The sequence below is a fragment of the Ostrinia furnacalis genome, unplaced genomic scaffold (genome assembly GCF_004193835.3).
Source record: "Ostrinia furnacalis isolate ACB-3 unplaced genomic scaffold, ASM419383v2 OfSCF6134, whole genome shotgun sequence".
Classification (NCBI taxonomy): domain Eukaryota; kingdom Metazoa; phylum Arthropoda; class Insecta; order Lepidoptera; family Crambidae; genus Ostrinia; species Ostrinia furnacalis.
This window is the reverse complement of record NW_021136373.1, coordinates 1-24,968: the sequence shown is the minus strand read 5'-3', so window position 1 is coordinate 24,968 and position 24,968 is coordinate 1. Positions and strand designations below refer to the sequence as shown.

Here is a 24,968-nt window from a genome sequence, read left to right as displayed (position 1 = left end):
CAACTTTTTTAAAAAGACCCTTCATTCTGGTCTTAAAAACTTAATAAATTTTAAATTACCTGTAAATTACGATTTTTGTTCGCATTGTTATTGAAAAAAGTAGTTTATTTGAGTTGACAAAATAGTGACGTCACTTGCTTGTAGTGCCATACAAAATCTGTGGGAGTTTCGTTTTGACAGTTTTAAAAAGTACGTCAATTGATTGGTGGTGTCAACATGTCTTTTCTATTTTTTTTTCTCTTTTACGTCGATAATAGAGGCGGATACAGCTTTCCACACGATCCTATCTTTCCCTGTTGTCTTTGCTGTTTATAAATCGCGCAACGAAAGTTGAGGCGAACACCCACTAATGTAATATTTAAGTACAATACAATATACACAAATCAGTCAGAATATGCAAGACGTTAACGCTACAAGCGTATACAGATATAAATCTTTGCTTGTGTTGATCACCTCATCTCTTGCTACGCGACTTATACTTTTCAACAATTTGTAACATCACTCTGTATGTTTGTAACGTACATTTCGATACTGACCCCATGTTTTTTCTACCAGTGAACGCGTGGGCGGGCTACAAGCACAGCTGCGACTGTCTAACGCCGCGGACGCTATGCTCGCAGCAACGGAAGCAGCTACTGAGGTTAATATCACAGTGTTAACAATAACTACAACCCGCAAGGTGGACCGACGACCTCATAAAGTCATCATAGAAGTCATTGGAGGAGGCCGATGTTCAGCAGTGAACGTTTTATGACTGAAATGATGATGATGAATAATTAACTATCGAAGTTTTTAACATTGTTTTTTTGCGATTTGAATAATATTTGACACCATTCACCAATAATTCAAGCACAACTTTTTTAAAAACACAGTTCTTTTTGACTTTTGTTTACTTTGTAATTGATAAATAGTTACTCGATTGAGTTGACAAAAGTGACTTCATCGGTTTGAGATTTTAAAAAGACGGTTATGGAGGTAGTGACTGGTGTCAAATACCCTAATAAGAATGCATTCGTACCTTTCAAGTCAGTAAAAAAAAATCACTATAAAAAGAATAGCATAACGAAATTAATAAAAAAACGTTACAAACAATCCATACTGACATTAACCTTCCGCGGACAGTTCGTACTGTTCCAGGATATCGTTCTTCGGGATGATGCAGGCGGTCAACCAGTTCCAAGATTCTAAGTGCGACGCCGAGGACACCAATCACCTCGATGATAAGTGAGTGATCATAATTGATGCTATTCTCTCAATTTTTATACATCAAAAGTCATGTATTTGACCGCAATCACACTTCATGTAGAATGGATATACTTGCTCTGTAGAATGGACACAACTGCCAAAGGAATGTTCGTGTGAAAGTAGTATTAAAACACGTATGCTAAATGGTCCTAAATCCCGCAAAAAACCGGATGTCCCAAAGAGCCATAATAGTCTGTTGGGTGCATGTAAAGTGTAACGCACAACAAGGGTGGGAAGGGGTATCATCTATCATCCTTCATTATATCAAGTCCGATCCCACTTGGTCCCATTTTGTAACTCGTCTCACTTATAACTTGAAAATGGCACAAATCAAGTCGACCGCGACGTATATTGCCAAAATCAAAAAAGAAGAAGAAATATTGTCTGCTGTCCTATTTCATATTGTGTAGTTCGGTCCTCCAGTCGATCGGTAGCAGATTACGGGACGCGCGCGATCGTGCTTACCTAATAAATGTAACATTGAACACGCCTAATTATTTGGGGGTCATCCCACCACACCCTTCTGGCTAGAGACATACAATGCTTTAAAGCAGTGATCCCAATATGACGTTTCGGGACAGTAGACAATATTTCTTCTTCTTTTTTGATTTTGGCAACACACGACGAGGTCGACTTGATTTGTGCCATTTTCAAGTTATAAGTGAGACGAGTTACAAAATGGGAACAAGTGGGATCGGACTTGATATAATGAAGGATGATAGATGATACCCCTTCCCACCATTTGAGTCTCAGTAAAGTTACGGTGCTTTACTGAGACTTCAAAATGGACTATTTGAGAGAATCCGAAGAATCATGCTGTACTGTTTTGTTTCATTTGCCCACACTCATGCACGTTCACGAACACTAAGGTTGAGTTGCACCACCTTATTTTAACCGTAACAATAACGATTACCGGTGCTTTTTGTATGGAGTTTGACAGCTTTTTGACGCTTGTCAAAGTTAAAGTAGGATGGTGCAACTCATCCTTAATGGTTAATAATGTTTTAGAAAGTAAAACACAACTGCTAACATGACATTCCCGCCAAGAAGCCAACTGTAGACAATATTTGTGGGCGTTGCACTTTGCATGCACCCTACAAGCAGACTACAACCAGAGTAAATACAAATGAGTAGGTCATCTTCATAGAAACGCACGGGCGCGGTTTGTATGTGAGCGCGCCAATACGTATGGGGCGCGCACGCACACACTGACAAAATTCGGCGCAACCAAGACTGGCTCCCCGCTAATCCCCGCTAAATTGTGTCAGTCTATGCGTGCGCGCCGCATACGTGTTGGCGCGCTNTTTGTATGTGAGCGCGCCAATACGTATGGGGCGCGCACGCACACACTGACAAAATTCGGCGCAACCAAGACTGGCTCCCCGCTAATCCCCGCTAAATTGTGTCAGTCTATGCGTGCGCGCCGCATACGTGTTGGCGCGCTCACATACAAACCGCGCCCGTGCGTTTCTATGAAGATGACCTACTCATTTGTATTTACTCTGCTACAAGTCCATACAAAAAGAATGTTTTTTTAACTTGTCTGGTTTTGTCCCTCAGGCCGCCCGATACAGTGGAACGGCAGCCGGCGGGTCACCTGGCTTGTGCGGGCGAATGCGCCGGCGCAAGGGACGGCCGCCAGTCGCCCGGGACCGACTCCAACCGGACCGTCGATTTGGACGACCGTGAGTGTTGTAAACATGTACCATCTTCAGGACATTTAGCCATGTATTCGTTAGGCAACATTTGTTGATAAACACTGTTTATAAACAATGTTTCATCATCTCTGTAAACAGTTTATAAACAGTCCATAAACATAGGTGAAACATTGTTTATGATACATGTTGCCGTGCTCCCCGCTATGAGTGGAGAACAAGTGTGGACGGCCAAGTTTCAGAAACCTGTGTTTATGGTAAACTTGTTTCACACTATAGTCTGGTCCGTGAGCACGTAGAATTTAGTCCAATGACCCCAAGCTACCCATCCTTATCGCTCGCGCGTAATTATGTTGCCATCGCGCTCGCACACTCACTGCGGGTGCCCGTCGCACAGTCGCGACAGCAATATAATTACGCGCGAGTGATAAGGATGGGTAGCTAGGGGTCATTGGACAAAATTCTACGTGCTCGCGGTCCGGGCTTTAGTCATAAACAGTTTATCCACAAATGTTGCCTAATGAATACATGGCTTTAGTCTCCACTGCAGACCCTCTCTAATTTACCAGCGGCAAATGGAGGATTTGGCCTACACTCCTGACGCTCTCCAGACGAATAGTTGTTATTGTCATAACAAACCTAACATAAGACACCCCGCATCATCATCATGATCATTTCAGCCACAGGACGTCCACTGCTGAACATAAGCCTCCCCCAATGACTTCCACATCGCACGGTTGGTAGCGGCCTGCATCCAGCGCCTTCCTGCTACCTTTATCAGGTCGTCGGTCCACCTTGAGGGTGGACGTCCCACGCTGCGTTTGCGACACCCCGCAAATTGCAGATACTTTGTTGGCCGATAGTGTAGTCGGGCAATTAATCAATATGAAATGCGCATGCTACAACGATTTGGTATCGAACGATTCCTCATTATAAATGAAATCCGACCAAACTATCGGCCGACTAAAACTCTGGGAACCCAGGAAAAGTCATGGAATTGTTTTTGTCCCGGTTTTTGGTATGATGATCTTCGCATCTGGTCACCTGGGTGAATTAATTCCTAGGTGAAAAAAGGCGACCGCTTTAGTCCAATCAATTCACCTGGGTGATATAACCTGGGTGAAATGTTTCCGAGATGAAACGAGGACACAAAAAAAAACGCTTTCTTACTTAGGTGAACGAAGTGGAATAATCCGGGGGACATACAAGACTACATATTTGAATAAGTTTAAGTATACCTTTGTCTGATGCCCATAAAACAAGCTTTACATCGTTTGTATTAAATGTAACTATGTAAAATTTACGTTTCCGTCCTTATTTGCCGACAGTGAGCGGCGAGTCGGACGCTAACTCCGGAAGCAACTCGCTAGGGCTTTCTACGTCGTCGTTGGACTCGGCTTCGGAGCTGCTCCTCGCTGCTGCCGCCGCTGTGGACTCAGCTGGAGAAGACGCCGAGGCCGCGCCAGGTAGGATGCGACATGTCATGACGTGATAGAACCTGAAAGAACCTAGAGATCCGCAGGAGAACCAAAGTGACCGACATAGCTCGCAGAATTGCTAAAATCAAGTGGCACATAGCTCGTAGAGACGATGGCCGTTGGGGCAGAAAAGTTTTCGAGTGGCGACCACGGGCTGGAAGACGTAGCGTGGACAGGCCTCCTACTAGGTGGACCGACCATCGGGAAGAGCCTGGATGCGGGCAGCGCAGGACTGTTCATTGTGGAAAACTTTGGGGGAGGCCTTTGTTCAGCAGTGGACGTTCTATCGTTCGTTGCTTTGGCTGCAACCTGCAACCAAATAGAACCTGAAATGAGATTCGTACGTAGGATACGTCTTGTGGTAGAAACTGTCGTTATTAAGAACGAACAACACGTCTTCCGTGGATAAAGGTCGCCACCAAGGATTCCCACTACGAGCAGTCCTGCGCCGTCGATATTTGGGTGGTTTCATCAACCTTTGACACCGTGAGGGCCACCTCGCGAGATCGTCGGTCTACGGAGTAGTCTTCCGGTCCGGTCGTCATATAAACATCAGTTCTACGATATAAACATCTTCCACTGCCACTTAACTTCTGCGGGCAAGGTTACTCTGTAGGTCTTCTTATTTCTGATTCAACAACACCTTAGTTACACAACCATTTCAAAACTTTTTTCATCTACCTCATTGACACATCATATTTTATTCCGTACAGGAGAACTCTGTCGGACCGTCAGACACCTGATGCGGTCGATAGCGTCCATAGAGCGGCTGATGGACCGCGTGCTCAAGCACTGCGACGAATGGCCGGCGCCTCCTAGTAGGAACGACCATGAAGCCAGGTAAGGAGAATATTGTGAACAGTTTCTTCAGTGAAAATCGTGCTAGAAATATGAAAATTACATGGTTGTGATCGGAATGTGAGGAAATTTGACGGTGCAAAATAATAGTAGATTGTTATGGTATGTCAAGCGTCTAAGGCTATTGGTAGACTGTATTTTGAAGCGTCGTGGCGAGTGGCTGGCACCTCTTAGCAGGAATGACCATGACGCCAGGTATGATAAATGATGGAAACGCTTTCTTTAGTGTAACTCGTCCCGCTGGACGAGAATTATAAGGTTGTGATCGGAATGTGAGGCAATTAGACGGTACGAAATATGGTTTTAAGCAACTGACCGCTTTTTGAAGCGTTGCGCCGATTGGCCGGCGCCTTAGAAGGTGCTAGGCCTACCCAATGACCATGAGGCCGAGTATGAACAGTGTTGCCAACAGTTTCTTAAATGAAAATCGTTCTAGAGGTATAATAACTAGGCAGTTATGTTGAAAATGTAGGGCAATTGAACGATGCAAAATTTGATTATGATTGGTTGAAGTATACCTAACCAGTCATGAATTTTCTACGTGTTGGTTATGCTTATTCTATTTTGCTAATAATTACTGGCTACTAGTGGTGACTGAGTTTGTTCCGGCGTTTCATCTCAGCACTTGCCATATGTTTGTCTCGAAGCGCTGTAATAGGGCCCAAAAGATAAGGAGACATGTAAAGTGCTGCTTAAGGCTCAGAACAGACGGTGAAACGCAACTGCAACGAAACTGCAACTGCTAGTTACTTTTGAGTTGCATCTAAGTTTCTGCCATAGCGTCCGTTGAGAGACCACACATGACGCGACCAGTTTGAAACTTTCAGTGTCAGTTTCATTCATCAGAATCATCACAAAGTTGCAGTTTCGTTGCAGTTGCGTTTCACCGTCTGTTCTGGGCCTAAGGGATACCTTTTTTTACTGTATTTGACTTTCATAAGTGCTACCAGTGGTCAAAATTGAATAAAATATCTTTGATTTTGATAGATTTTTTTATTTTGTCCAGGAAACGCGTGGACATGGGCCTGTCAGAAGTGGATCGGAAGCTGATGGCGATGTACCGACGCCTGCCCGAGGTGCACTTGCGCCAGCTGCAGGTCTACAACAAGCAGAAGAAGCTTTCCACGGTGAGCGTCATCATCATCATCATCATCATCCTCCTACATCGTCGACATTCCACCAGCACTAAGCGTTTCGACAACTCTTTTATAATGCGAACAGCTAGGGACTGGAATTCGCTGCCTGCTGCTGTCTTTCCTGATACACTATAATCCGGGCCTTTTCAAGGCAAGAGTGAATAGGCACTTACAGGGCATATGTACCATCCTAGACGTCGTCTCACTTAACACCAGGTGCGATTGCTGTCAAGTTTTTTAGTCTTAGAGTACGACCTTCACTAATATACCAAAGGCAAACGAAGGATGTCATTTACCAAAAGAAGACGCTATCCACGGTGAGCGTCATCATCATCATCTTACTCATCATCAGGTCTTACTGCAAGAGCAAGACCCTCTCTAATTTACAAGAGGCAAATGAGAAGTTGTCTACTAGTAGAAAAAACTGTCCATAATTTGCCATCATTATCAGACCATTCAGCACAACCCTCTAATATACCAGAGGCAAGTGGGGGATTTGGCCTAGGCCTATTCCCCACTTATCACCTTTATGATGTCGTCGGTCCACCTTGTGGGTGGACGTCCCACGCTGCGTTTTCCGGTACGCGGCCTCCACTCCAGAACCTTGCTGTCCCATCGGCCGTCAGTTCTGCGTACTATGTGCCCTTCTCTAATTTACTAGAGGCAAATGGAGGATTTGGTCTACACTTCCCAGTGTCGACGTTAAGGGATGTCTACAACACGCAGAAGAAACAGTCCGTTCGTTATCATCAGGTCTTTTAACTGCCTCCGTGGTCTAGTGGTAAGAACCCGCGTTCCTCGAATGACGAGTCGGCTAGTACAATGCCTTGACCGTTTGGCTAACGTAGCTTAATGCTTTTGTGTCAATGGAGGCGTTTGGCAGAAAATAACGCTAGTAAGAAAAATGGTGTCCTCTTAGCGGTGTCACTGTAATAAAAAATGGCGATTGCCATTTGGCTAACAATTTCTAAGAAGCGCTATTTTCGGCTAAATGTAATGCCTATAAAGCCTGGTCCGTGAGCACGTAGAATCCCGTCCAATGACCCCAAGCTACCCATCCTTATCGCTCGCGCGTAATTATATTGCTGTCGCGACTGTGCGACGCGCGCCCGCAGTGAGTGTGCGAGCGCGACAACAACATAATTACGTGCGAGCGACAAGGATGGGCAGCTTGAGGTCATTGGACGGGATTCTACGTGCTCACGGACCAGGCTTTACCAAAGCCAATGATTAAATTTTGGCGGTGCAAGACTTGTGTAAACAAGTTCAACGGCTTGTGAACTTGTTTACACAAGTCTTGCAGCGGTGAGAACGAGAAATTGAGATAGTTTCAGAGGCCCTTCATAATGATGATGATGATGTTTGTAGTGTATAGTACTGACAGTGGCTGCGTTTTGCGGAAAATAGCGCTTGTTAGAAATTGTTAGCAAAATGGCGATCGCCATGGCAACCGCCGAAACTCTAGCATGTTTTCGGCGAGGACACGTTTGTTAAACTTCAAAAGTGACGTTTTCTCTAACAGCTCGCGCGCAATTATATTGCTGTCGCGACTGTGCGACTGGCGCCCGCAGTGAGTGTGCGAGCGCGACAGCAACATAATTACGCGCGAGCGATATGGATGGGTAGCTTGGGGTCATTGGACAAAATTCTACGTGTTCACGGACGCCAATAGGGATGTTTCCTGGGTCAAAAAGCAAGAGTTTTAATTAGTCCGTCAGTTAACTTATCAAATAATACTCTACATGTACAGGGTGTAAAAAAACCTATCACGAAGACTGAAACTACGCATTCTGTACACCCAACCAAGTAATATTACAAAATATTATTGGTGGGAAATATTTTTTATTTTTATGATTAAAAAAAATACAATATACCGCAGCCCGCAATGTATAGCGCGCCACGCAACGCAATGACCGTGCCTATGTGTGTGTGAGTGTATTGGAGCGTACGCGCTTTCCCGCCACTACCTACCGCGACCGCAGAAGTATTTTGTACACAAAATTACCAGATTATTCACTTCCTACATTTAAAAAACACATTCCTTTAGCATTTGTTTAGGTTTAGAACTAAGTACTTACCGACTAATCCCCTTCGACGTCGTCTGGAATCGGTGGCTCCAACCGGACAGTGCCTCGAACTGACGGCCTTCCACGTGCAAGCAAACGCGTGCCCGGTAAATCGTGTTTTGATGCGCGCTCCAGTATTCCTTCACGTACAGACCGGTATTTAAGTTCCTCAAATCCGACACAATACACGCCTAGACGAGGCCACAACGAGGCGGACGGAGGCACAATCGGCTGATTGTCCAACAGACGTTGTACAGCCAGAACAAAAATACGTGCATCAGTACGGTGTGGTGGGCTGCGCTGTAGGATGTTCAAGCATACTTAATAATTAATGCTTTTAGCAAGCTTCCAAAATACTCAAATTTGAATGAATTGTAGATGCGCAATCGGTATGAATAAAACAATAAGAACATTTTGATAGTTATTTCGTGTAATAAAGTTACGTTCATTTAAAATAATCACGAACAAGACTAATCATTTTATGTAAATTATGAATAATGGAAGTAATTGGTATGAAAGAAGCGCTAAAAGATATGAAATTTTGTTTAGTTTCTAAAATCAATCGAGTTTAAAAATAAAATCTTATCTTTTAATCTCCTATCGAAAGTGAAGGAGCAAGAGTTTGCCAGTGTGTTATTTTTAGGCGTTCAGATTGCAGTAATAAGTAAGTTAAGTTTTATTTTATTAATTACTATCGTAAAGACGTAAAATTTATTAAGTTAGAGAGCTAGAAATGTAAGCAATAATGAACCTGTGTGTAAAGAGCATTTGTCATTTGTTTACAGTACTTTTTAATGATACAAGTTTATCACATCTGCTTACTACCTGTGAATAGCGATTAAAATTACGTTTTTTTAGAATCCCGTGCATAACCATTATTTATTTCAAGTAAATTATGAAGAAAGGAAGTAATGAGTATGGAAGGAAGACTGAAAAAAGAGACTTTTTTATTTAGTTGCTGAAATCAATTAAGTTTAAAGAACACACAATCATCACTCCTATCGAAAGTGAATGCCTTAATCAACGATAGGAGTAACATTGCCAGGTGTTTACTCTAGGCGTTCAGAGCGGTGTGGTGTAAGCAATAATTTGAGTTTTACTTTATGAATTTTATTACTATCGTAAAGACTTAAGTTATTGAAGTAGACAGTTAAGAATGTAAAGAATTACAGGCCTCATTCAAAAGATCATTATTCATCTGTTTACGGTACTTTTTAATGATACCTACTTACGCTTATCACACTTGCATAGCTAATAAGACCTGTGATACCTACTACATTGTGATAGAATAACGGTTATGAGTAAAAGCACGGTTTAGTTAATAATGTTTAATAACCTAGGTTCTGTAAGATTATTTAATTTGCGGAAAGAAACAAATTCGTGTAAAGGGTTTTTATTAATAAAAGTGTAATTAATTATTTTTTAGAATAAAAACTAAACTGGTAAGGTGATATTAAGGTGTAAGTAACTAATTTAAGTACTCAATTCATTTTTACAAACTGGGTAGATTTGGCTTAAGCTTATTCCAGTTGGTCCAGTCGTAGTCGTTGAACTCACAGTAGAGTTGAATGACTCATGGGCGAGCGCGGGTTGCGGTTCGGGGCGTGGGGGCAGCGCTTGAGCGTGTGTGCGCGCGCTACTATACATTTCTTATTGTAAAGACAAAAGCCTTATTGTGACGAAAATACTCAAAATTTTAATAAGGTTTCTTAGAAAACATTTTTTTAAATAACGAATTGTAATTGATAATGTAAAAATCTTGAAAAAAATATTCTGACTTTGACCTTCAATATCTCCTAAACCACAAGTTTCCCAGGTATGGTCCCAAAGAAAAAAATGATCCTCATGATGTGGAGAATAAGTAGTCTTCGGCTTCGGGATAGGTTTTTTTACACCCGTTATTTTTCACTTATTCAAACTAATGAAAATTTAAAAAGATAAAGCGCGCCAAAGTTCATACGAAGAGGCCCGTGACGTCAATGCTTGCATAAAAGTGCCGCACGTTGTGACGTCGTGCGGAACTTCAACGCACCATAACTATGTAATTATTTGTTAGATTGACAAATAAAAATATATGTGTCCAATATTTTTTGATATTAAACATGACGGACTAAAAAAATTTTTTTAGGAAACTAGCCTATTGCCCCTATTAGTCCTCAAACATTTTCGTCTACCGTCAGGTGTGCATGCAGCTGGTGGGCGGTAGCGCGCCGCTGCCGCCGTGCCCGGGCTCGCCGCCGCCCACGCCGCACCACCACCACGCCGCGCCGCCCTGCCGCAACCTCTGTCCGGAATACCATTTAAGGCGGTTCCAGGAGGTGAGCAGAAACCTTAATATTAAAGCAAAAGAGTGCATTTTTGCTCGGGATTCTATGATGCATCCTGTGTATAGAAGGCTACCATTTCAAGCGCTTGCGTTGAGATGAGCGAATAGTGACAGCAGTATAGTTCACTTTCGTGTAGCAACGAGGGAATGCACCCTGCATTTGTATTCACGACGTTATGCCGCAACCTCTGCCCGAGTACCATCTCAGGCGGTTCCAGGAGGTGAGCAGATAAAGACCTTGTAGACAAGGCCATAGGCTACATTTTAAATTAATGGTGGGGAAACTTTAAGGTGCATTTTTGTTCGCGACGTTATGCCACAATCTGTGTCTGAAGTAACGTCTCAAGCGCTTGCAGGAGGCGAGCGAATAGCAGCACTATTGTGAGAGCAGTGTAGTTCACTTTGGTCTAGCAATGAGGGAGTTTTTGGGTGCATTTTTGCTTGCAACTTAAAGCTGCCAAAATACCATTTAAGATGCTTCCAAGAGTGAGGGAAAAGCGACATTATTGGTGGAGCAAAAGAGTGTGTTTTAGAGTAATGACGAGGGAACTTTAGGGTGCGTTATTGCTCGCGTCTCTGTGCCGCAACTTGGACCCAGAGTAGCATCTAAGACGCTTCCAGGAGGCGAGGGAATAGCAGCCGTGTTGTGAGAGCACTATTGTCCACTTTGGTGTAGCAATGAGGGAGGTTTTAGAGTGCATTTTTGATTGGGACCCTGGGATTGCAGGATTGGAACCCTATGACGGTATACCATCTAAGGCGCTTCCAAAAGTCAGAGAATTGCTAGTGCAATGATGGATAGTAGGGTGCATTTTAGTGTAGCAATGAGCTTTGGGAATACTTTTGCTCGCGTCTCTGTGCCACAATCCGGACCTAGAGTGGCGGCACTAAGGCGCTTCAGGGAGGTTAGAGAATAGCGACTGTAATGCTGGACAGTAGGGTGCAATATAGCTCGCCGCACCACCACCACGCCGCGCCGCCCTGCCGCAACCTCTGTCCCGAGTACCATCTCCGGCGGTTCCAGGAGGTGAGCGAACATAGACCTTGTAGACTGAGCCGTAGGGTAGACTTTGGTGTAGCAAGGAGAGAACTTTAGGGTGCATTTTTGCTGGCGACGTTATGCCACAATCTGTCTGAAGTAACGTCTCAAGCGCTTGCAGGAGGCGAGCGAATATAGACCTTGTAGACTGAGCCGTAGGGTGCACTTTGGTGTAGCAAGGAGAGAACTTTAGGGTGCATTTTTGCTTGCGACGTTATGCCGCAACCTCTGTCCCGAGTACCATCTCCGGCGGTTCCAGGAGGTGAGCAGAAACCTTAATATTAAAGGAGATCTTAATATTAAGGGATCCTGAGACGCATGCTGTTTCCGGAGTAACATTTAAGATGCTCCTGAAGATGAGGGAAAAGCTTTGTTAATGGTGGAGCAAAATAGTATGTTTTAGAGTAATGACGAGGGAACTTTAGGGTGCATTATTGCTCGCGTCTCTGTGCCGCAACTTGGACCCAAAGTAGCATTTAAGACGCTTGTAGGAGGCGAGCGAATAGCAGCACTATTGTGAGAGCAGTATAGTCCACTTTGGTGTAGCAATGAGGGAGGCTTTAGAGTGCATTTTTGATTGGGACCCTGGGATTGCAGGATTAAAACCCTATGACGGTATACCATCTAAGGCGCTTCCAAAAAGTCTGAGAATTGCTACTGTAATGATGGATAGTAGGATTCATTTTGTGTAGCAATGAGCTTTGGGAATACTTTTGCTCGCGTCTCTGTGCCACAATCTGGACCCAGAGTGGCGGCACTAAGGCGCTTCAGGGAGGTTAGAGAATAGCGACTGTAACGCTGGACAATAGGGTACAATATAGCTCGCCGCACCACCACCACGCCGCGCCGCCCTGCCGCAACCTCTGTCCCGAGTACCATCTAAGGCGGTTCCAGGAGGTGAGCGAATTTAAACCTTAATGGTGAAGCAGAAGAGTGCAATTTCGAAGGAACTTTCGAGAGCGTTTTTGCTCGCGAGTCCTGGGACTCATCCTGTATCCGAAGCGCTTGCAACAGGTGAGCGAATAACGACTCTAATAGACGAAGACATAGGATGCATTGTAGCCCTGCTAAAGTCTCTATCCCGAGTACCAGCTCAGGCGGTTTCAGGAGATGAGCGAACAGCAGCCTTATCGTGAGAACAGTATAGTCCACTTTGGTGTAGCATTTAGGGTGCATTTTTCTTGCGACGTCATGCCGCAACTTCTGTCCCGAGTACCATCTCCGGCGGTTCCAGGAGGTGAGCAAATTGCAGCCCTATTGTGGGAGCAAATCTCACCACCACCCTTGGTTCTTCCTGCCTCACGGCGTACGAACCGAATCTCGGGAGAGCGCACGGGTACTTGCACTGGGCTCTTTCCCCGGGCGCTTTGCTTGACTCCCTACAAATTTCTCTAATCCATGTCCCTTCTCATTGTCAATTCTCCCCCTTCTGGGGCTTGACACCACAAATACGGTACTTCGCGTCGGGCTGCTATCGTTGATAAATGTCATCACTTCTTCTCATAACTTCGCTTGATTATTGTGGGAGCAGTAAAATCCCGTTTGGCAAAGGAATGAGCGAGCTTGAAGGTGCATTTTTGCTCGCGTCTCTATGTCGCAACTTGGATCCAGAGTAGCATCTAAGGCGCTTCTAGAAGGTGAGCGAATAACGACTGTAATGCTGGACAGTAGGGTACAATATAGCTCGCCGCACCACCACCACGCTGCGCCGCCCTGCCGCAACCTCTGTCCCGAGTACCATCTCCGGCGGTTCCAGGAGGTGAGCGAATATAGACCTTGTAGACAAGGCCATAGGCTACATTTTAGATTAATGATGGGGAAACTTTAAGGTGCATTTTTGCTCGCTACGTTATGCCGCCATCTGTGTCTAGAGTACCATCTCAGGCGGTTCCAGGAGGTGAGCGAATAGAGATCTTAGTGGTGAAGCAGAAGAGTGCAATTTCGAAGGAACTTTCGGGTGCGTTTTTGCTCGGGATCCTGTGACGCATCCTGTATCCGAAGCGCTTGCAACAGGTGAGCGAATAACGACTCTAATAAACAATGCAATGTAGCCCTGCTAAAATCTCTGTCCCGAGTACCATATAAGGCGCTTCCTGGAGATGACGGAATAGCTACTCTAATAGACAAAGCCATAGGATGCACTTGTGTAATGGAGTAGGAGTAAGTAGGAGGTTCGTAGGGTGCATTTTTGCTTGATTCATACGTCACAACGTATCTTGAGTTCAAAATACCATCAGAGGCGTTTCCAGGAGATGAGTGCGATGCGGTTAAGCGAATATCAACCTTAATAGCAAACAATAAGGTGTCATCTTGCTTGCTCTAACTTTCTAGGTTCTCTAGGTTTCTTTTTTTCTTTGTTCACGTACGTAAACAGTAACAACAACGAAATAAACAACTACCCTCATTCCTTTCCAGGTCCGGCGCAAAGTGATGCACATGCGCGACCAACAACTATACTACCAGCGCCTGCGCGTGTGGCTCGAGCAGCAGCTTCGCCGCGAGAGGGAGAGGTAACTTGAGCCTTACACTCCACACATAGAGTTCAATATTCATGACCAGCCCAAAGGTGGCAGTGTCTGACTCAATTTACCACAATTTTTCTTGGAAGAGCTAAATTCAACCTTATACTCCAGACATAGAGTTCAATATCGCTAGGTGTCTAAATTCATCATCATTTCAGCCATAGGACGTCCACTGTTGAACATAGGCCTCCCGCAATGATTTCTATAATGACAGGTTAGTAGCGGCCTGCATCCAACGTCGGTCCACCTTGTGAAGGACTTTCCACGCTGAGATTTCCGGTACGAGGCCTCAATTACAGAACCTTGCGGACCCATCGGCCGCCAATTCTGCATATTATGAGCCCTGCCCATTAAAGTTGTTAAGTTCAAAATTGGCAATAATATTCCAACAGTGTCATATCGGACACAATACTTCTTGAAAAAGTTAAATTCAACCTTATACTGATTACAATCAACTCATAAACTTAAAAATCCATTGCACAACCATAATCAAATCATATTTCTCTTACAGCCTGCCAGACAGCAACGTCACGTTAGTCGAAGACTTACCTCGGCGCAAGCGTCGAACCGCGAGCCCCAAGCTGCCACGCCTCGCCACCGCTCCTAAGAGACGCCTCAAACACCCCTCCCCCCTAGCACGGCCCCATAAGATCCTCCAAATGCTCAAATACAAAACCCCCCAAACCGAACTCTTGAAATCCGACGAAGAAAAACCCAAGTCCGAAGCCGAACCGCCCGAGGCGTTCCCTTTAGAGAGAGAAGACAATATCAGCGATACCGAAACGATCGTAGGTGAGAAAGAGTCGGTGGATATCTGCAAGGAAATGAAGGAGTGTCTGGCCAAATTCGCCAATTTCGCTCTCACGACAGACGCGAATCTACAGCAGGAATACGAAATGCAGACGGAAGGAGGGAAGTATCCCGAATCCGTCAGTCCGCCGTTGCAAGAAATGTCGCCAACGACGTCCGAACCGACGCCCACCTTCCAGAAACCAACTCAAAGATTATTATCCGTCAACAAATTACTCCGCGACGATAAAAACGACGCACAAAACGCACCCGATATCAATATACCGTTGAATGCACGCAAAAAAGAAGACGAAAAGGAATGCAATGAAGAAGAATGCAACGATAAGGACCCTAATGTGTACAAGTATGTAACGTTTGGTTTAGAAATCAAAAAAGCTATGGAGGAGTGTCAGAACATAATCAATTCTTACAATACCATGAACAACGGGACCAAAGATGACGATGGGCCGTTGTCGCTGGAACAGATTTGCGAGCAAGTCCTTAATTTGGACAAGGATTTCGCTGATGTTCCTTACGCTAAACTCGATTTAGACGATCCCAGACATTTAAAAGTTGCCAACTTCTTCTTCGAAAACATGCCGCAAATCATCGCCAACATGCCCAAAATTGCGTCCAAACTCAACTTAGAACTACCAGATTTAGATACTGTTATCACTAACATACCAGACGAGGCGCAGTTCACGCCGGAAACTTTAAAACAAATTAGAGAGTTAAAGCTTAATAAATATAGGGATAACGTGAAAGTCACTAAGAACACTGCCAAACGCAAAGCGAACCGTAGGATTAAGAATAATATTGACCCTGACTTCATAGGCACTATGACGTTCGAATTCGACTCGAAGGATATCACAGACTTATTGAAAGACGAAAAGGAGTTGCAGGCGTTAATGAAAAGCAAGAGCAACAATAAAGAAGATTTCAAAGATCTGCTGTTTTCGATCTCGGCTCAAGTAGTTATAAATAAAGTTTTCGAATATTTTAAACAGAACAAAAGTCCCGAACTGGCTAAATGTTTAGAGGAAGACGGCGAATTGTTCGCGTTGCCCAAAAACGCGATCAATTGTGAAATGTACTCACAAGCGTCTACATTATTCGATAATTCGGTGAAAGACGCCCTCAGTATGGACGAGTTACGCGAACTAGTGAAGTCCCGCTTTGTGTCGTGGAAACACTACGTCGCGGCGAAATTCAAGAATATACCCATGGAGTTACTAGAGCACGAAATCGAAGCTATGCTAGACAAATTCTACACGTACATCCAAGATTTGGCTTCAAAGCAATACGCGAATGATTGTGATAAGTTATTAGAAAAAACCGAAGAGATACGAACGAGGGATTTTAGTCCCGACTCTGATAATTGCACCTCTAAGGAATCGCTGCAGCAAATTACAAAATTTTTAAGAACATCTGCTGGGAACGCCTTCGATCTTCTTCTTATGAAACTGTCAGAGATGTATCAGGACCAGAAATGGTCGGTAAAAGGCCTGAAATTCAACTACATGGATGTTTTAAGACGATGCGCGGAATCCCAGCAGTTAGCCGGATGGATTCTAGTCAACCCAGAGATAGCAGCAAATGTGATGCAAGAACTAACTGGATTGCCGATAAAAAACACTGAGAACGTACCGGATTTTACGACGTTATCGTTAGACAAAAAGAAGGACTACTTCATTGAGAGGTTAAGAGAAATGAACAAGGTATACATGGAGAGTTTGCCCAAGAAAGCACTTACGGGTGACGAGTGGCTCGTGATGCTGTATAGATTGGAACAACTCGAGCAAAAGTTGAAGGAAGCGTTCTCTAAAATACAACCGCCTCCTGCGACTGTGTCAGTCAAATGTCAAACGAATTCGATATCGAACGCGAGCGAAGCCGAAATCTTAGCAGCTAAGGGCCTCAGCAAAATCATAGGGAAAGCGAATGTTAGGCCTGTAAAGAAAACCGAACCGAAACCCGTCGTGAAGGAAGAGGAAAAACCGGCGGAGAAACCGGAAAAAGAAGACGACGATAAGAAATGTAAAAACGATGCTTTACTGGCAAAATGCGAAGCGATACTCACATCGAAAGGGGACAATACTTTACTAGATAGCTTCTACACGATCAAACATTACATCACCCAAGGATTACCAGTCCCGGAGACGTACAAAAAGCACGTAATTTCCATCTGTTCGAGCATAGACGCGAAATTACTGGACGAAGATATCGAAGAGACCTTAAAAGTGACAGATGACGTTGACAGTTGCACGATAGAGCAGAACCTAGCTGTCATTGGTTCTCAGAACCCAGAATTGTTGGCTAAATATTCCGCGCAAGCGTTACGAAACGCGCGTCAAACGTTAAATACAGTTGCGTTCAGAAACATGATGCGGAATGGACAATCTAAATCAGAGTCCGACGCGTGTGATACCCCGAAAACTGACTGCAAATGGACGAACGATTGTCTCTGCAATTCTTGTAAAGACGCAGACTCCAATTCGGTCTGCCTAGGCGATATAGTGAAGCAGTGCTATGAGAAAGGCAAGAGTGGTCTAGAAGAGAAAAAGAAGGAAGTTAAGAAACCGGTTCCTAAACCAGCGAAGGCGCCGCCTAAAGCGTGCGAAAATACTAATGCTACGCATCAGCAACACGTCTGTAAAAGTAAGTGTTTTTTCCAGTTTTTTCTTTATTTTTTCGGGTTTCACGACACATCGTCTCCGCGACAACTTAACCCTGAGATAACTGAGTGACATTCATAGTGTCGAGTTGTAGATTATTTTTATTTGAAATCTTTATTGCACACAAAATACGGTACAAGACGCAAACTTATTTATTTTTTCCTGGTTCCATAAAAAGCAACTGTAGTTCCTAAACTGCTCAATAGACGGCGTTATCCTTCTTTACTCGCGGTGTCGTGTTTTTTTCCGAACCGAAGTTAACGCGTGTGTAAATGGGCTATTTTCTGCCCAGTCCAGAATCGGGCAGGTTCGGGTGGCAAATATTGGAACTAATAACTCAGATTGACAATAGCGACTTCCTGTAAATATCATATTATTAGGCCTCGTGAACTGTACCTATCTATACTAATTAATCTACTCTATCGTATTGGGGTAACCTGTAATGTTAGAGCTAAGATTGTTATTAAATAAATAATATTATAAATGCGAAAGTAATTGTCTGTCTTGCTTTCACGCCTAAACCACTTAACCGATTTTGATGAAATTTGGCATAGAGACAGTTTGAGTCCCGGGAAAGGACATAAGATAGTTTTTATCCCGGTTTTTGAAACAGGGACGCGCGCGATAAAGTTTTTCTATGACAAAATTTCATATCGCTATAGTCTGGTCTGCGATCACGTAGAATTTTGTCCAATGACCCCTCGCATGTAATTATGTTGCTGTCGCGCTCGCACACTCACTGCGGGCGCGCGTCGCACAGTCGCGACAGCAATATAATGACGCGCGAGCGATAGGGATGGGTAGCTTGGGGTCATCGGACAAAATTCTACGTGCTGACAGGCCGGGCTTTTAGTAAATAAATAAAATGTAATGTGTGTGTCCTTAGTGAATCATGTGCCGGTGGCTGGCGGCGGTTGCGCAGGCGAAGGTGGAGCTGATCAGCCCTGCACCTGCTGCTACTGCACCGTGTTTGGCCACGCGGTGAGTGTGCACACACCCTTAGTTGGGGTACCGGTTTAGATTACGGTCGGACCATATCCCAACTAATATTATAAATGCGAAAGTAACTCTGTCTGTCTGTCTGTCTGTCTGTCTGTCTGTTACGCTTTCCCGCTTAAACCTCGCAACCGATTTTGATGAAATTTGGCATAGAGATAGTTTGAGTCCCGGGAAAGAACATAGGATAGTTTTTATCCCGGTTTTTGAAACAGGGACGCGCGCGATAAAGTTTTTCTGTGACAGACAAAATTCCACGGCGGAAAGCTAGTAGTTCATATTCCTTTGGAATAGAGCAACAACCACGAGCTGTCAGAAGAAACCGATGTTGCATGGTTCTGTCACATCGCATCTCGCATCTCTTTTTATCACACAGCATTGCTGCTAGTGACATCTCGCTCGCTCAGTCCTTTGTTGCTCTATTCCGCTAGGTATATTAAGTTTATGCTCCATGCTGACCAAACGGCTTTGTGTTCCTTAAGGCTGATTTTTCAATCGTCAGATATCTTTTAACTGAAGAATAAACTTGTCATTTTGACATATAGACCCAATACAATGAACTGTCCCACCAGTGACATTGACAGCGAGGCGCCACCGTCAATACCGGATCGCTGGTTCCTATTTTGCCATGTTGGAAACTATACAGTTGAACGATGGTGGCGCCCCCCTGTCAATGAGTTTGGTGGGACAGTTCAGTAGAGGTCATCTATGTTTCCCATACTAAACTGTCAATGTGCCAATTCTTCACTTAGAAGTTATCCGACGATTAAAAAAACAGCCATTAGTCAACTTTTACCACATCCACGGAAAGAGTGAGAGTCGCCTATTCTACCCTATCGAATTCACATAATTAAATAAATACTTAATAATAATTATAATAATTTCCACAACCACAGCCACCTCTAACAACCCCCGTGCCGCGTAACTTCAACGAGACGAGGGAGCGTCTGCGGTCCATCCTCAACAAGAAGAAACAGCAATGCAAGAGCAACGGAGAAGAAGTGCTGGAGAAGAAGCAAGCGGCTGTACAGACGCAAGAAGTGGCTGCTCCGCCGAAGGTGAAACCGCCGCAGGCCTCGCCTAAACCACCGGTAAGTTAGCAATAGATAGGTGGACGGACGACCTCATACTATCTTAGCTTTCCTAACTCGTCAATATGTAAGTATGAATGTGAAACTTTAGAAGCTGAAAACGCAAAACGCGGCGATTGAGTCGCTTTTCGGTAGCTCGACGCAGCGACAACAGTCGCTAAAATGCGCGATTCCATCATGAAGTAGCGAAACCGCGATGCAGCATAACATCAATACATCGCAAAATCGCCGGTCGCCGATTTTAAAAGTAGCATGTCTGCTATGGCCCTAATAGATATACAACAGGGCCGATGTGGCAGCAAGGTTCTAGAGTGGCGGCCACGTATCTGCAAGCGCAGCGTGGGACGTCCACACACAAGGTGGACAGATGAGCTCATAAAGGTATCAGGAAGGCGCTGGAAGCAAGCCGTTAATTTTCATATCATTGGGGGAGGCCTATGTTCAGCAGTGGATGTCCTGTGGCTGAAATGATGATGATGATACAATACGCAACGGAGAATAAGTCCTGGAGAAGAAACAGGCGGCTGTACAGACGCAAGAAGTAGCCGCGCCGCCGAAGGTGAAACCGCCACAAGCTTCGCCTAAACCGCCGGTGAGTTACTGAGAGTCATAGCAGACTTGTCTTAAGGTCCTATGTCCCTTAGATGGGGCAGAGGGGGTCCACAAGTCCTCCATCACGTTCGGTACCACACATTCTACAGCGCACACTTAAAAACGCCAGACGCGGCGATTGAGTCGCTTTTAGGAAGCTTGACGGAGCGACAACAGTCGCTAAAACGCGCGATTCCACAGTCGCAAAATTGCGATTCCCACCTCTCGTTCCTACTGCTGCAACTCCTGTGCAGCCAGGATCTACAGCTTGACCACCAATAACCCAACCAGTGAAGGTCAAGTTTTTCCCGCGGGAAAGTTAAACTGTCATTGGACCCGCAACGAAATTAATCAGAAGAACGTCATAGGAGTTCGAAGTTTGCCGGTGAGTTAGCCATAGATAGGACAACACAAGGTGGACCAACGACCTCATTAAGGTAGCAGGAAGGCGCTGGATGCAGGCCGCTGCCAACCGTGGAAATCATTGGGGGAGGCCTATGTTCAGCAGTGGACGTCCTGTGGCTGAAATGATGATAATGACACAAGGGGACAATTGTTTGTCACCTGTCATCCGCTTTGCACTGGAGGGAAGTCGAATCTTAACTTGGAACTCCTCCAATGTTCTTCTGATTAATTTCTTTGCGGATCTAATGACAGTTTAACTCTCCCTCGGGACAAACTTGACCTTCATTAGTTGGATTTTTATGGTGGTCAAGCACAGGATTTGCAGCGGTGGGAATAGTCATTTAGGGGATAAATGTACCGTACAACTCAAGATTCTACGGATCGCAGCAACGTTTCCATACTGCCCCAAACTGACCCTCACAGTGTTTCACGCAACATTCTACGTGACGGGACATGTCATGGACTGTACGGGCAGAAACACGGTATTTTTTAATCAACTATTTAATACTTTTAGTAATTGTTCATGTATTTTATTACCAAATTTCCATTCCAGGCTCTCCCAAAAACCCTCCCGCCAAGCCTAACCCCGTCTCAAGTGCAAGCAAATCGCCAGAAGCAGGCGACGCTAGAAGCCCAACAACGCCAGTTAGCGGATAAAATGTCCAAGATGGCCGTCAGCGAACGACCCAAAGTGGCCCAGAGAACGGTGCCGGTTCAAATGAATGCACCTCCTGGATTGAAGGCGGAAGGAAAGGTCAATCCGAACGCGATGGAACAAATTCGGTTACAGGTGAGTGCGGATTTTTTGCCTTATTTTAAGTGCAATATGGTTTTGACGACTCAAAGTGGCTCAAAGAACAGTGCCGGTTCAAATGAATACACCCCCTGGATTGAAGGCAGAAGGGAAGGTCAATCCGAACGCGATGGAACAAATTCGGTTACAGGTGAGTGCGATTATGTGCCTTATTGTATGTGCAATAAAGTTTTGAAGACTCAAAGTGGCCTAGAGAATGGTGCCGGTTTAAATGAATGCACCCCCTGGATTGAAAGCAGAAGGGAAGGTCAATCCGAACGCGATGGAACAAATTCGGTTACAGGTGAGTGCGATTATGTGCCTTATTTTAAGTGCAATATGGTTTTGATGACTCAAAGTGGCTCAAAGAACAGTGTCGGTTCAAATGAATGCACCCCCTGGATTGAAGGCGGAAGGAAAGGTCAATCCGATCGCGATGGAACAAATTCGGTTACAGGTGAGTGCGATTATGTAACTTAATTTTAAGTGCAATATGGTTTTAACGACACAAAGTGGCTCAAAGAACGGTGCCGGTTCAAATGAATGCCCCCCCTGCATTGAAGGCGGAAGGAAAGGTCAATCCGAACGCGATGGAACAAATTCGGTTACAGGTGAGTGCGATTATGTGCCTTATTGTATGTGCAATAAAGTTTTGAAGACCCAAAGTGGCTCAAAGATGGTGTAATTTCAAATGAATGCAGCACCAGGATTGAAGGCAAATGGGAAAGTTAACCCGAACGCAATGGAACAGATTCGGTAATTCCACCGCACCCATTTGGGGCGCGAAATAGGCCCGGTTTCCACCAACAGGAAACCAGGAAACTGAAGAATAAACTTGACATACTGAAACTTATTCTTCAGCTAAGGCCCAGAACAGACGGTGAAACGCAACTGCAACGAAACTGCAACTGCTAGTTACTTTTGAGTTGCATCTAAGTTTCTGCCATAGCGGCGTCCCTTGAGAGACCACACATGACGCGACCAGTTTGAAACTTTCAGTTTCAGTTTCATTCATCAGAATCATCAGAAAGTTGCAGTTGCGTTTCGCCGTCTGTTCTGGGCCTAAAAGTTATCTGACGATTAAAAAGTTATTTAAAATCGTCTCGTCACATACTTATTATTTTTTATTCCATTAATTTTTTTAATCATATTTGTTTCAGCAACTAAAACAACAACAACAAGCGCAGCTCCAACAACAAATGCAGCAGCAACAACAGCAGAAGAAGCCGGAGCCGATATACGACCTGCCGATACACAACAAGCCGACGCTCACGCCACAGCAACAACAACAAATTCGGCAGCAACAACAACAGGTAAAGGGATAGGCGACAGACACTTGTTCCACTGATGTAACAAGAGGCGCAGCTCCAACAACAACGGCAGCAACAACAACAGGTAAAGGGATAGGCGACAGACACTTGTTCCACTGATGTAACTACAGCAAGCGCAGCTCCAACAACAAATGCAGCAACAACAACAGGTAAAGGGATAGGCGACAGACACTTGTTCCACTGATACAACAACTGGGGCAGCTCCAACAACAAATGCAGCAACAACAACAGGTAAAGGGATAGGCGACAGACACTTGTTCCACTGATGTAACTACAGCAAGCGCAGCTCCAACAACAAATGCAGCAACAACAACAGGTAAAGGGATAGGCGACAGACACTTGTTCCACTGATACAACAACTGGGGCAGCTTCAACAACAAATGCAGCAACAACAACAGGTAAAGGATAGGCGACAGACACTTGTTCCACTGATGTAACAACAACAGGCGCAGCTTCAACAACAAATGCAGCAACAACAACAGCAGAAGAAGCCGGAGCCGATATACGACCTGCCGATACACAACAAGCCGACGCTCACGCCACAGCAACAACAACAAATTCGACAGCAACAACAACAGGTAAAGGGATAGGCGACAGACACTTGTTCCACTGATGATACAACAAAAGATTCGGCAGCAACAACAACAGGTAAAGGGATAGGCGACAGACACTAGTTCCACTGATGTAACAACAAAAGATTCGGCAGCAGTAGCAACAGGTATAGTTGTTGCAATTCACGAAGGCGAGTGAGCTTTACATGTGTGGTGGCTCGCTACTGTTCGTTTTTCAAAAGTTTTGACAGACGTTACACTATCGTTATATGCGTGTACACGTACACACACAAGGAAAACTCACTCGCCTTCGTGAGTTGCAAGAACTATAAAGGGATAGACGACAGACACTTGTTCCACTGATGTAACAACAAAATATTCGGCAGCAGTAGTAACAGGTAAAGGGATAGACATCAGACACATATTCGGATCACTTGTCACTATCCTAAACTATCGGAAGAATATCCGGTACAGTCATTAAAAATCTCCTAAAACTTAATAATTTATTTTTGCAAATAGGCTTTTAAAAAGCACTTTTACATGTCCCAGTATTAACCCTGCCACTGCTTCGGGACACTTTTGACTGTTCTCGCTAATAATTCACGTTTGTTCCAGTTCCAACAGCAACAACAACAGGCTCAACAACAACAACAAGCGCAACAACAGGCGCAACAACAAATCCAACAGCAGCAATTGCAGCAACAACAACAGAAGTTGCAGCAGCAGCAACTTCAGCAACAACAGCTGAAGCAGCAGCAGCAACAACAGCAGCTGAAGCAACAACAACAACAGCAGCAGCAACAACAACAAAGGCTGTGTCGGCCGCAACAACAGTGTGCTGTATCGCTATCTAGTCGGGATACGAGCGTGTTCTCGACTTCCTCCGGTTGTTCAGGGTAAGTGCAGTGTGATTAAAGATAAAGAATAGTCGGAACCATAAACAACAACGAACTAAAGTCGCTGACATAGCCCGACGGATTAGCAAGCTGAAGTGGCAGTGGGCAGGGCGCATAGTACGCAGAACTGACGGCCGATGGGGCAGCAAGCTTCGAACCGCGCCACAGTCGCTGTCAAATTCTATGGAATAATTTGACGGACTGACATGTTCCCTTATTTTTTGGGCCTTATTAGCTGGCAAGTGATGAGAATGTCGGGATGTCGTGGCAACTTTTAATTAAGGCATCACCTTAGATTATAATTTTATTTATAACCCATATTATGCCCAAAAGTATTTAAATCTCAGATTTTTGGCATATTTACAGTTTATTTTATAGGCATCGCAAGATAACTTGTACCATTTGGTCGTTTTCGTGCTTCTGGGCATATATGGGATAAGGAAACTGTGAATGTGTGGTGTACGTTTTGTTGGTTCTCCTTAAATAAATAAACGCCGGACTTCACTTATTTTTAGAATCTATGCA

At 44.5% G+C, this 24,968-nt stretch overlaps 1 protein-coding gene across 1 annotated transcript in view; it reads left to right on the top strand.

The window, feature by feature from the left end:
* LOC114362052 (uncharacterized) overlaps positions 1–24,447 on the top strand; it is a 46,834-nt gene extending 22,387 nt beyond the window's left edge. Inside the window, exons 13-27 of the mRNA XM_028317306.1 lie at positions 556–640; positions 1,123–1,224; positions 2,806–2,930; positions 4,229–4,366; positions 5,092–5,218; positions 6,243–6,363; positions 10,619–10,756; positions 14,219–14,313; positions 14,837–17,772; positions 18,676–18,770; positions 19,682–19,876; positions 21,426–21,662; positions 22,826–22,978; positions 23,479–23,574; positions 24,163–24,447. Coding sequence (XP_028173107.1) covers positions 556–640; positions 1,123–1,224; positions 2,806–2,930; positions 4,229–4,366; positions 5,092–5,218; positions 6,243–6,363; positions 10,619–10,756; positions 14,219–14,313; positions 14,837–17,772; positions 18,676–18,770; positions 19,682–19,876; positions 21,426–21,662; positions 22,826–22,978; positions 23,479–23,574; positions 24,163–24,447 — 4,928 coding nt within the window. The remainder of the gene's footprint in view (positions 1–555; positions 641–1,122; positions 1,225–2,805; positions 2,931–4,228; positions 4,367–5,091; positions 5,219–6,242; positions 6,364–10,618; positions 10,757–14,218; positions 14,314–14,836; positions 17,773–18,675; positions 18,771–19,681; positions 19,877–21,425; positions 21,663–22,825; positions 22,979–23,478; positions 23,575–24,162) is intronic.
* Positions 24,448–24,968: the final 521 nt, after the last annotated feature.